The 14,241-nt window shown below is 44.1% G+C and overlaps 1 protein-coding gene across 1 annotated transcript in view; it reads left to right on the top strand.

Moving 5' to 3' along the window:
• Positions 1-1,193: 1,193 nt before the first annotated feature.
• LOC121542590 (lysophosphatidylcholine acyltransferase 1-like) overlaps positions 1,194-14,241 on the top strand; it is a 105,533-nt gene continuing 92,485 nt past the window's right edge. Inside the window, exons 1-2 of the mRNA XM_041852015.2 lie at positions 1,194-2,635; positions 8,070-8,209. Of these exons, the coding sequence (XP_041707949.2) occupies positions 2,516-2,635; positions 8,070-8,209 (260 nt within the window). The 5' untranslated portion in view covers positions 1,194-2,515. The remainder of the gene's footprint in view (positions 2,636-8,069; positions 8,210-14,241) is intronic.

Consider the following 14,241-nt stretch of genomic DNA (forward strand, 5'->3'; position numbering starts at 1 on the left):
AACTTGAAGGAGCTGGAGCAGTTTTGCCTTGAAGAATGGGCAAAAATCCCAGTGGCTAGATGTGCCAAGCTTATAGAAACATACCCCAAGAGACTTGCAGCTGTAATTGCTGCAAAAGGTGGCTCTACAAAGTATAGACTTTGGGGGGGGGTGAATAGTTATGCATGCTTATGTTTTCTGTTTTTTTGTCTTATTTGTTGTTTGTTTCACAAAAAAAAATATTTTGCATCTTCAAAGTGGTAGGCATGTTGTGTAAATCAAATGATACAACCCCCCCCCCCCCCAAAAAAAAAAAAAATATATATTTTAATTCCAGGTTGTGAGGCAACAAAATAGGAAAAATGCCAAGGGGGGGTGAATACTTTCGCAAGCCACTGTAAGCGCTGCTCTGCCTTCTTAACAACACAATCAACAAGGCAGGTCCTACAGGCCCTAGTTTTGTCGCACCTAGACTACTGTTCAGTAGTGTGGTCAGGTGCCACAAAGAGGGACTTGGGAAAATTACAGTTGTCTCAGAACAGGGCAGCACGGCTGGCCCTTAAAAGTACACGGAGAGCTAACATTAATGACATGCATGTCAGTCTCTCCTGGCACAGAGTGGAAGAGAGATTGACTTCATCACTGCTTGTTTTTGTTAGAGGTGTTGATAAGCTGAATGTACCGAGGTGTCTGTTTGGAATACTGGCACACAGCTCAGACACCCAGGCATACCCCACAAGACATGCCACCAGAGGTCTCTTCACAGTCCCCAAGTCCAGAACAGACTATGGGAGGCGCAGCAGTACTACATAGAGCCATGACTACATGGAACTCTATTCCACATCAGGTAACTGATGCAAGCAGTAGAATCAGATTTTAAAAAACAGGTAAAAATACACCTTATGGGACAACGGGGACTGTGAAGAGACACAAACAAGCGTATAGACACATGCATACGCACACATTGTGATATTGTTGTATGGTGGTATTAAACATTTTGTATTGTAGATAGGTAGTGGTGTAATAATGTCATATGATGTACTGTTTTATATTTTGTTGTATATGTAATGTAAGTGCTTTAATATGTTTGGACCCCAGGAAGAGTAGTTGCTGCCTTGGCAACAGCTAATGGGGATCCCTAATAAATACAAATACAAATTGAAGTGGATTTAACAAGTGACCTCAATAAGGGATCATATCTTTCACCTGGATTCACCTAGTCAGTCTATGTCATGGAAAGAGCAGGTGTCTTAATGTTTTGTACATGCAGTGTTTATAAAATCACATGAAAATTACGTTTTTGACAGCACTGGGCCTTTAAATCAGTGCTGATGCTTAATATTTGTGCATTTTGCTATGTAGGCCTACAGCATGCAAAACATACTGTATTGCTGCTACTACATTAGCAGTCTGGAGAAGAGAGAGGGTCAATGAGAAAGAAAGTCACCTGTTGCCATAGCAGCAAACCAAAAGGACAGGTTTCCCATCTCTTCTACTGTTAGAGAGAAGCATTAGCCTGTTACAATGCTTCATTATTTGCATAAATTGCAGCCTGAGCTAAAATTCAGCAATATTGCTAAATTCAGCTCTTAGATTATTAGATAAGTAGTATGTTCGATTCCTAAGTGAAGAAATGTACCATGTTACAGACTACATTTAGACCTGGTGTGCTGCTTTAAACACTTAGTATATGGCACTGGACAGACGTTTTATGTGCAAATTACTTCATGCAAATTCTGATGAATAAATACCAAGGCCTGAAACACCAATGCAATTAATCGATAAAAAATAAATAAAAAATAGGCAAGCATCATAATAACGAATCACACAATTCCCAATCAATATAGGGGCGGCAGGTAGCCTCGACAATGGGGACCCTGGCCGTGACCCCACTCCCTGCGAGTGTCTCAGGGGGAGTTGGGATATGCAACAACAACAACAAAAACATTTCCATTACACAATTGTGTGTAACTGGGCTAATATAAGCGCCACACATATTATTATCATTATTATAGTGTCTTATAAGCTCTGCAAACGTTTAACAGTTCATGAACTTATTATAAATACAACAAAGATTTGAGAACACGTGTGGCTCAGTTGGTAGAGCATGGCACGATTCCCACTGGGAACCAGTACGAACATGTATTCATTCAGTCATCATTACTGTAAATCGCTCTGGATGAGAGTCGTCTGCTAAACGACTAAAATGTATATGTTTATCTTGAGTCAAGTCAGACAACTAGGCGCATGCGTTCTCAAGAAGCAGCCAGGAAGGGGGACTCTTCTAGCAACGGTAGTCTGCCAGTTAGGATAGCAGTCTAGCGGGTCTGACATCCGTACTGCGTACGAGGGAAGCTATTGCCCGACTTCACATGATCCTTGGCTAATCCTCCAGCCTCTTGGGAACGAAGATAATAACATGTGTGCCGGAATTAGGTAGACACAGACACGATACAACGTTGTGGAGATTTACATAAAACAAATTCGCTGCTGTCGCGTTTCCGATACAGGTTCCATCCTCTCGGGTCCGTTGAGGATGAGGTTCCCGACCATCAGACGGTGTCCTGGGGAAGGAGATGGGAAGAAGGAACTCGCTCCACCATTTAGGAACCCTTTTGTGCATGACTTGAGATTCACCCCGCTCGAAAAGGCAAAGGTAAGCGAAAATATTACAACTGGTGCAACACGTTCACCTGTTTAGTTTAAAAATCGATAGAGACAGGCTAGATTTATATAAGGGTTCGCTAGCCAGCTAACTACCGATCAAGGTATTTAGCTAGCCTAACTGACTAGCAACTAACGTTAGCTAGAAGGCTGGCTACATGTTGCACACTTGGCTCGCATACTTTAGCTACGAAGTCTTCACAACAAGCTGGAAAAAATATTTGGAACCCGCGCATTACCTTGCACATAAACCACGACACCAAGACAACAATTCGCGTCTTGGCGTGGTTAGGCGTTAGGTAACATAGCTGATAAGCCAGCCACCAATGTTAAGGAATTATTGCGATAGCACAAGACGATACGTCGTTTGCAAAAGGGTCGCAAGAGGCACGAACATCATCACTTGTGATCGCTTTGTATTCCTGCTCCATCAGCATCTGTGGAGGCTTGTTGCTGAACGCTGGAGAAAAAAAAAATAGTTGGCTAACATTGTACAGGAGGATGACATATACCAGGGAATTCATGTATCCCACTTGATCCAAGCGTGCAGAGTTAAAGAACCAGACAGTGCAGAGCACTGACTGTCACTATGCCAGCAACTCTTCCGTTGCTTCTTCTGTCAAAAGATGGGGCTGACAGTGCAGTCCCCTGTAGCTCAGTTGGTAGAGCATGGCGCTTGCAACGCCAGGGTTGTGGGTTCGTTTCCCACGGGGGGCAGTATGAAAATGTATGCACTAACTGTACGTCGCTCTGGATAAGAGCGTCTGCTAAATGACTAAAATGTAAATGCAGTATGAAGATGGGCTAAAACTGCTTCTCCAATAGAAATCCCCGATCAACACTCGTAGGCGATGTCATGGCGACGTTGTATAGCTAAGCGCATGCGTAGAAACACGTGTTCGCGGTCTAACGGGCGTCTCGCGCCGAACTGCGCATGCACTCAAAGGCACTCCTTCGATATAAAGTTGTTTTTGACGAAAATGAAAACGTGTCACTTTCACAAGATTGGAGTAATAACATGGTCTCGAATCTAGGTTGTGCCTTTCGATTTTGATTAAATTAACAACTAAGGAATAATCTTTTACTTCTCATTGACTTGTCAAACCCCGGCCTGGTCTGTTTCGCAAGCCCGGATGTATCGTGATCTTGCGCCTCTGGGTTTAGAAACTCTGTGGGCACAGTTTACGGCGTCCGGAAGCGAATTCACCGTTCATTTTCTGTATTCAGGGTTCACTGCAACATCGTTTTAAGCTTTGTTTTACTATTGACAGTTATAGCTAATTTCGGAATTGTATATAGATTTGCTCTCCTTAATTATAAGTCATTTGATTTATTCGTTTCAGTCTCTGAATTGTTTAATCAAACTTTTCGCCTCCAGCTCCTGATATCAGGTCATTAAAAACTACAACCTGTCTTCTGAACTAGCCTAGTGCGCTTGTGCGCCCAGCATGCTCTTTTACCCCAGTTTTCCCTGGCTAAACTAGCTGGCTAAACTAGCTGGCTAAACTAGCTGGCTAAACTAGCTGGCTAAACTAGCTGGCTAAACTAGCTGGCTATACTAGCTGGCTAAACTAGCTGAGATATGATAGTTTGTGTCTTCATTGACAAACTTCATAAATACTGCACCCTCAACTTCATTACCTGGAAATAAACTTCAAAATGATGTATTGTTTTGTTGAATAGTCATGACTATCTGTGGTAAGACGACGGTGGCGAAGGATATCATTGCTACTAAACACAGATCCAAGTTCAGTTTTGAGCTGGGGTTTGAACCGTTTCAGGGAACAAAACCAGAAAATAACTTAATTTTTCAAGGAACAGAAACGGAACCGGGAACGAAAGTGATCCATAGTGCCCTCAAAACTCATCACTAAGCGAAGGACCCTGGGACTAAACACCTCCCTCTGCAACTGGATCCTGGACTTCCTGACGGGCCGTCCCCAGGTGGTAAGGGTAGGCAACAACACATCTGCCACACTGATCCTCAACACGGGGGCCCCTCAGGGGTGTGTGCTTAGTCCCCTCCTGTACTCTCCGTTCACCCACGACTGCGTGGCCACGCACGACTCCAACACCATCAAGTTTGCAGACGACACAACGGTGGTAGGCCTAATCACCGACAACGATGAGACAGCCTATAGGGAGGAGGTCAGAGACCTGGCAGTGTGGTGCCAGGACAGCAACCTCTCCCTCAACATCAGTAAGAAAAAGGAGATGATCGTGGACTACAGTAAACGGAGGGCCGAGCACACCCCCATCCACGTTGACAGGGCTGTTGTGGACCAGGTCGAGAGCTTCAAGTTCCTCAGTGTCCACATCACTAAGGATCTATCATGGTTCAAACACACCAACACAGTCGTGAAGAGGGCATGACAACGCCTCTTCCCCCTCAGGAGGCTGAAAATATTTGTAATGGGCCCTCATCCTCAAAAAGTTCTACAGCTGCACCATTGAGAGCATCTTGACTAGCTGCATCACCGCCTGGTATGGCAACTGCTTGGCATCCGACCGTAAAGCGCTACAGAGGGTCGTGCGTACCGCCCAGTACATCACTGGGGCCGAACTCCCTGCCATCCAGGACCTCTATACCAGGCGGTGTCAGAGGAAGGCCCAAAGAATTTACTCCAGCCACCCAAGTCATAGACTGTTCTCTCTGCTACTACACGACCTGGGGTGGTTCTACCTGAATATATAGTGACCTGGGGTGGTTCTACCTGAATCTATAGTGACCTGGGGTGGTTCTACCTGAATCTATAGTGACCTTGGGTGGTTCTACCTGAATCTATAGTGACATCACCTGGGGTGGATCTACCTGAATCTATAGTGACCTGGGGTGGTTCTACCTGAATCTATAGTGACATTTACATTTACATTTTACATTTACGTCATTTAGGAGACGCTCTTATCCAGAGCGACTTACAAATTGGTGCATTCACCTTATGATAGCCAGTGGGACAACCACTTTACATATTTTTTTTGTTATTTGTTATTAATTTTTTATATATATATTTAAATTATTATAATTATTTTATTTTATTGATTATAATTATTAAAAAATATATATATATATTTGGTGGGGGGGGGGTAGAAGGATTAATTTTATCCTATCCCAGGTATTCCTTAAAGAGGTGGGGTTTCAAATGTCTCCGGAAGGTGGTGAGTGACTCCGCTGTCCTGGCGTCGTGAGGGAGCTTGTTCCACCATTGGGGTGCCAGAGCAGCGAACAGTTTTGACTGGGCTGAGCGGGAACTGTGCTTCCGCAGAGGTAGAGGGGCCAGCAGGCCAGAGGTGGAAGAACGCAATGTCCTTGTTTGGGTGTAGGGACCTCACCTGGGGTGGTTCTACCTGAATCTATAGTGACCTCACCAGGGGTGGTTCTACCTGAATCTATAGTGACCTGGGGTGGTTCTACCTGAATCTATAGTGACCTGGGGTGGTTCTACCTGAATCTATAGTGACATCATCTGGGGCGGTTCTACCTGAATCTATAGTGACATCATCTGGGGCGGTTCTACCTGAATCTATAGTGACCTGGGGTGGTTCTACCTGAATCTATAGTGACCTTGGGTGGTTCTACCTGAATCTATAGTGACATCATCTGGGGCGGTTCTACCTGAATCTATAGTGACCTGGGGTGGTTCTACCTGAATCTATAGTGACCTGGGGTGGTTCTACCTGAATCTATAGTGACCTGGGGCGGTTCTACCTGAATCTATAGTGACCTCGTCTGGGGTGGTTCTACCTGAATCTATAGTGGCCTGGGGTGGTTCTACCTGAATCTATAGTGACCTGGGGTGGTTCTACCTGAATCTATAGTGACCTCACCTGGGGTGGTTCTACCTGAATCTATAGTGACCTGGGGTGGTTCTACCTGAATCTATAGTGACCTGGGGTGGTTCAAAATATGGCTATCTTCTGTATACCCCCCTACCTTGTCACAACACAACTGATTGGCTCAAACGCATTAAGAAGGAAAGAAATTCCACAAACTAACTTTTAAGAAGGCACACCTGTTAATTGAAATGCAATCCATGTGACTACCTCATGAAGCTGGTTGAGAGAATGCGAAGAGTATGCAAAGCTATCATCAAGGCAAAGGGTGGCTATTTGAAGAATCTCAAATATAACATATCTTTTGATTTAACACTTTTTTGGTTACTACATGATTCCATATGTGTTATTTCATAGTTTTGATGTCTTCACTATTATTCTACAATGTAGAAAATAGTAAAAATAAAGAGAAACCCTTGAATGAGTAGGTGTGTCCAAACTTTTGACTGGTACTGATATATATTACTGAACACAAATATAAACGCAACATGTGAAGTGTTGGTCCCATGTTTCATGATCTGAAATATAATATCCCAGACATTTCCATACGCACAAAAAGCTTATTTCTCTCAAATTCTGTTCACAAATTTGTTTACATCCCTGTTAGTGAGCATTTCTCCTTTGCCAAGATAATCCATCCACCTGACAGTTGTGGCATATCAAGAAGCTGATTAAACAGCATGATCATTAGACAGGTGCACCTTGTGCTGGGGATAATAAAAGGCCACTCTAAAATGTGCAGTTTTTTTCACACAACGCAATGCCACAGATGTCTCAAGTTTTGAGGGAGCGTGCAATTGGCATGCTGACTGCAGGAATGTCCAACAGAGCTGTTGCCAGATAATTTAATGTTAATTTCTCTACCATAAGCCGCCTCCAACGTTGTTTTTGAGAATATGGCAGTACATCTAACCGGCCTCACAACCACAGATCACGTGTAACCACGCCAGTCCAGGACCTCCACATCCGGCTTCTTCACCTGCGGGATCGTCTGAGACCAGCCACCCGGACAGCTGTATTTCTGTCTGTAATAAAGCCCTTTTGTGGGGAAAACTCATTCTCAATTGCTGGGACAGGCTCCCCAGTGGGTGGTCCTATGCCAACCCATGGCTGCGCCTCTGCCCAGTCATGTGAAATCCATAGATTAGGGCCTAATTAATTTATTTCAATTGACTGATTTCCTTCTATGTACTGTAATTCAGTCAAATATTTCTTATTGTTGCATGTTGCGTTTTTATATTTTTGTTCAGTATATATAATAGGCCACGGTTAAATGAATATAGGAGAAACAGTGGTGTGTATGTGTGCAGCACAGTAGTCGTGATATCAGAAAGATAAATGTTGACTTAAGATAAGCGCTGAAAGCCAGACATCATAAAAGGTGCTGGAGATAAACTCTTGCTGACTGTTTGACTTCTGAACAATAGTAGATAAGTCTAGAAACCATATTGTACGTGTGCAGCAGCCTCAAAACCTTTTCTTGGGGGTTGGGAAAAGGAGATGATCTCATTCTCATGTTATCAGTAATATCTCTTGTCTATCCAAGCTGTTCCTGTCGATCTAAATCTCTCTTCTCCATCTTTGTCTCAATTCAGATAGCGTTGATGACGGTGACTCTGTTCCCCATCCGGTTGTTCCTGGCAGCCTTCATGATGCTGCTGGCCTGGCCCTTCGCCTTCATCGCCTCTGTGGGACGCAACGAGATGGTGGTGGAATCCCAGTCCTTATGGAGGAAGTATGTATGCTAACCTAACCCATACCTCTATAACCTTTACCCTTTAACCCTCTGACCCTAACTCCAACGAGATGGTGGTGGAACCACAGTCCTTATGGAGGAAGTACACTGCTCAAAAAAATAAAGGGAACATTTAAACAACACAATGTAACTCCAAGTCAATCACACTTCTGTGAAATCAAACTGTCCACTTAGGAAGCAACACTGATTGACAATAAATGTCACATGCTGTTGTGCAAATGGAATAGACAACAGGTGGAAATGATAGGCAATTAGCAAGACACCCCCAATAAAGGACTGGTTTTGCAGGTGGTGACCACAGACCACTTCTCAGTTCCTATGCTTCCTGGCTGATGTTTTGGTCACTTTTGAATGCTGGCGGTGCTTTCACTCTAGTGGTAGCATGAGACGGAGTCTACAACCCACACAAGTGGCTCAGGTAGTTGTCACGAGAATGTATATCTCTAATTAATCAAACTTAATGCTCTGAATAATTCCCAGAGGGTGTAAATTCTCTGGTTTAATCATGAATTAAACAAAGGTCCGCAACCAGCAAGAATAATCTGTATTTTTAATCATGGAGAGCTCTGGCGCCAAAAAATACATACACAGCCTTTATACCCCCTGACACACAAAGGCACTTTGCTCCGCCCACCTTTAAACAGCTCCTCAGTCCCCTTCACCCTTGAATGCTTTCTCAGCAGTTTCTAACTCCTCCCCCTCTGTTAGTGGGTTGACACTACATTATATCTCTAACACCGTTCACACATTTATACTGTATTTGGGGTGAAATCCTTTAGTCATTATTCTTAAAATACAAATTAATCTATCAGTAGTGCAGCTCATCCAGGATGGCACATTAATGCGAGCTGTGGCAAGAAGGTTTGCTGTGTCTGTCAGCGTAGTGTCCAGAGCATGGAGGCGCTACCAGGAGACAGGCCAGTACATCAGGAGACGTGGAGGAGGCCGTAGGAGGGCAACAACCCAGCAGCAGGACCGCTACCTCCACCTTTGTGCAAGGAGGAGCAGGAGGAGCACTGCCAGAGCCCTGCAAAATGACCTCCAGCAGGCCACAAATGTGCATGTGTCTGCTCAAAAGGTCAGAAACAGACTCCATGAGGGTGGTATGAGGGCCCGACGTCCACAGGTGGGGGTTGTGCTTACAGCCCAACACCGTGCAGGACGTTTGGCATTTGCCAGAGAACACCAAGATTGGCAAATTCGCCACTGGCGCCCTGTGCTCTTCACAGATGAAAGCAGGTTCACACTGAGCACATGTGACAGACGTGACAGAGTCTGGAGACGCCGTGGAGAACGTTCTGCTGCCTGCAACATCCTCCAGTATGACTGGATTGGCGTGGGTCAGTCATGGTGTGGGGTGGCATTTATTTGGGGGGCCGCAAAGCCCTCCATGTGCTCGCCAGATGTAGCCTGACTGCCATTAGGTACTGAGATGAGATCCTCAGACCCCTTGTGAGACCATATGCTGGTGCGGTTGGCCCTGGGTTCCTCCTAATGCAAGACAATGCTAGACCTCATATGGCTGGAGTGTGTCAGCAGTTCCTGCAAGAGGAAGGCATTGATGCTATGGACTGGCCCGCCCGTTCCCCAGACCTGAATCCAATTGAGCACATCTGGGACATCATGTCTCGCTCCATCCACCAACGCCACGTTGCACCACAGACTGTCCAGGAGTTGGCGGATGCTTTAGTCCAGGTCTGAGATCCCTCAGGAGACCATCCGCCACCTCATCAGGAGCATGCCCAGGCGTTGTAGGGAGGTCATACAGGCACGTGGAGGCCACACACACGACTGAGCCTCATTTTGACTTGTTTTAAGGACATTACATCAAAGTTGGATCAGCCTGTAGTGTGGTTTTCCACTTTAATTTTGAGGGTGACTCCAAATCCAGACCTCCATGGGTTGATAAATTTGATTTCCATTGATCATTTTTGTGTGATTTTGTTGTCAGCACATTCAACTATGTAAAGAAAAAAAGTATTTAATAAGATTATTTCATTCATTCTGATCTAGGATGTGTTATTTTAGTGTTCCCTTTATTTTTTTGAGCAGTGTATGTATGCTAACCTAACCCATACCTCTATAACAGGGGTGTCAAACGTACGGCCCGCGGGCCGGATCAGGCCCGCAAACGGGTTTAATCCGGCCCGCGAGATGATTTTGAGAGAAAAAAAAAAAAAAAAGTTTTTTTTTATTTTTTTTGTAAAGTATAAAAATGCGCTGCAATTTTTCAATAAAATAAACTGCTGTTCCAATTGCGTCCACTGGATGGCGCAATAGCAATTGTGTTAAGCAAGCAAACTGTTTATACCGGGGCAGAGCAAGTAGGTCAAGCACGTGCAGCCAATGAGCTACTTTGTTTTGCCCGCGATATTTATTACGGCTTCTACTTTTAACATTATGTGCTTTGGCACCCTCATTGCCCCAATATGTCTCTGTCAAAAAGAGAAAAGTGGACGCAGAGTGCAGAGTGTTCCAAGAAAAATTGTCATCCTATTTATTCACGGAATTGAATGGGAAAGCTGTAAGTTTGGTGTGTTCAGAGCATGTTGCAGTGCTGAAAGAATATAACCTTCAGCCGCCACTATGTGAGTCTTCATGCCGACAAATGTGACAACTTTCAAGGACAGCGGAGATGAGAGAAGGTGAATTAACTGTTGGCGGGTCTGAAGAAACAGCAGTCTGTGTTTACTCACAGCCGAGACATCAGTGACGCTGCAGTGAAAGCTAGCTACCTCATTGCTAATGAAATCGCAGTGGCTTCAAAACCATTTAGTGAGGGTGAATTTGTAAAAACATGCATGATGAAGGCAGCGGAGATTGTGTGCCCTGAAAGCGGCAGGCTTTTTGCAAATATCAGCCTGACAAGAAACACAGTTGCAGACAGGATTTCCGATCTTTCAGTGGATTTGGACAGCCAGTTGAAGCAAAAAGTAAAGTCATTTATTGCGTTTTCGGTTGCAATTGATGAAAGCACGGACATTACAGATGTTGCACAACTGGCCATTTTCATCCGCGGAGTTGATGACACATTGACCGTCACCGAGGAGTTGGTGCCGATGACAGATACAACGACAGCAGCTGATATTTTTACCGCACTCGTCGGCGCGCTGGACAGGGTCGGAGTGGACTGGTCCCGCGCTGTCAGCCTGGCTACAGATGGTGCGCCCTCAATGATCGGGAAAAAAGCAGGCGTTGTGACAAAGTTCAGAGAGAAAGTGCAATCTGCAAATGGAGGACGTGATTTTTTGACTTTTCACTGTATTTTGCACCAGGAGGCTTTGTGTTGCAAGTCATTAAAGATGGATAACGTCATGAAGGTGGTCATCCAAACTGTTAATTTCATCCGATCCAGAAGCCTGAATCACCGTCAGTTTGACAGCCTTCTCAGAGAGAAAGACCGCATCTATGGCCTGCCATACCACACTGAGGTAAGATGGTTAAGCCGAGGTGCTGTGCTGAGGCGTTTCTTTGATTTACGAGAAGAAATTGAACAGTTCATGGAAGAAAAGGGCAAACCAGTGTTCGAATTTCATTCCGCAGAATGGATGCAGGACCTTGCATTTATGGTGGATGTTACAGAGCACCTGAATAACTTGAACAAACAGCTGCAAGGGCGCAACAAAGTTGTCACGCAGTATTATGACAGCATACGTTCTTTCAAGTTGAAGCTGTCATTGTGGGAGACGCAACTTGCCGGTGGTGATGCAGCTCACTTCCCCTGTCTGAAAAATGTGTGCGCGACCCAACATGTGGCAGACATAAAGCGGTTCAAAGATAAAATAACGGGACTGTTACGGGAGTTTGAGCAACGCTTTCAGATTTATTTTTATGTTTTTATGTTGATGTGCTATTGTTTTTAATTGATTTTATTTGTATATTTAACCTATTCTTGACTCTGTGGTTCTTGCACTTGTTTGGGGAACAGGATTTCATTATTTTTATCTACATTTCTGCCTGAGAAATGACACCCTGATATAGTTCTGTGATCTGTGAAACAGTTCTGTTAATCACTGAGGCATTGTGTGTTTGTGTGTTCTTTTTCTTTAGAATTTTCAAATAAACTTGACGTGTTTTATGATTAATAGTGATGTTGTGCTTGTACTATTTTGGACACACTGTCCTCAGGCTCCAGCTTTATGTTGTATGTTGATCGTATTAAAACAAAGAAAACAATCTGAAGTTGTTGTTTTTAAGTTATATATACCATGATTTTTCCGGTCCGGCCCACTTGGGAATAGATTTTCCTCCATGTGGCCCCTGAGCTAAAATGAGTTTGACACCCCTGCTCTATAACCTTTACCCTTTAACCCTCTGACCCTAACTCCAACTCTCTGTGGGACGCAACAAGACGGTGGTGGAACCACAGTCTCTATGGAGAAGGGACATAACCCTTATATAACCCTAACATTAACCCTAACATTACCTTTAAGAAAATATTAAATGACTTAAATATAAAATTAAACAACATCTCATGGAGCAGCGGGGACTGTGAGGGGGCAGACACACTCTATCACACACACACACTAACAGACACACACTCTAACAGACACACACACAGACACACTCTATCACACACACACACACACTAACAGACACACACTCTAACAGACACACACTCTAACAGACACACACACAGACACACTCTATCACACACACACACACACACTAACAGACACACACTCTAACAGACACACACTCTAACAGACACACACACAGACACACTCTATCACACACACACACACACACACACACACACACTCTATCACACACACACACACACACACTCTAACAGACACACACACACTCTATCACACACACACACTCTATCACACAGACACACTCTATCACACACTAACAGACCCACACTAACATACACACTCTATCACACACACACACACAGACACACTCTATCACACACACTCTATCACACACACACACTCTATCACACACACACACTCTATCACACAGACACACTCTATCACACACACACACTCTATCACACAGACACACTCTATCACACACACACACTCTAACAGACACACTCTAACAGACACACTCTATCACACACAGACACACTATCACACACACACACACACACTCTATCACACAGACACACTCTATCACACAGACACACTCTATCACACACACACACTCTAACAGACACACACACAGACACACACTCTAACAGACACACTCTAACAGACACACACTAACAGACACACACTAACAGACACACTCTATCACACACAGACACACAATCACACACACACACACACACACACTCTAACAGACACACTCTATCACACAGACACACTCTATCACACAGACACACTCTATCACACAGACACACTAACAAACACACACTCTAACAGACACACACACAGACACACTCTAACAGACACACACTAACAGACACACACTAACAGACACACTCTATCACACACAGACACACTATCACACACACACACACACTCTAACAGACACACTCTAACAGACACACTATAACACACACACTAACACACACTCTAACAGACATTGTTTTTGTAGTTGTATTGTTTGTGTTATTATGATGTATTTGTGTATTGTTGTGTATGTCATTGTATTTGTGTGGCTGTCCTTGTCTATCAGTCTATCAGTGTTTTGTTACTTGTCATGTTTTGTGTTTTTTGTGGACCCCAGGAAGAATAGCTGCTGCTTCTGGAGAAAAAAAATGGGGTCCCACATAAACAAATAAGAATGTAACAAATAGGAATGAAACCTAACATTAACCCTAACCTTCTGTGGTTCTCTCTGAGATACATTAACCCTAACATTACCTTTCAATTAAAAAAACTGAGACACTACAACCACTGTAGTGTCTCTAACCCTTTCCTCTCTGTAGTAGTGTCTCTAACCCTTTCCTCTCTGTAGTAGTGTCTCTAACCCTTTCCTCTCTGTAGTAGTGTCTCTAACCCTTTCCTCTCTGTAGTAGTGTCTCTAACCCTTTCCTCTCTGTAGTAGTGTCTCTA

Source organism: Coregonus clupeaformis, unplaced genomic scaffold (genome assembly GCF_020615455.1).
Source record: "Coregonus clupeaformis isolate EN_2021a unplaced genomic scaffold, ASM2061545v1 scaf0272, whole genome shotgun sequence".
Classification (NCBI taxonomy): Eukaryota; Metazoa; Chordata; class Actinopteri; order Salmoniformes; family Salmonidae; genus Coregonus; species Coregonus clupeaformis.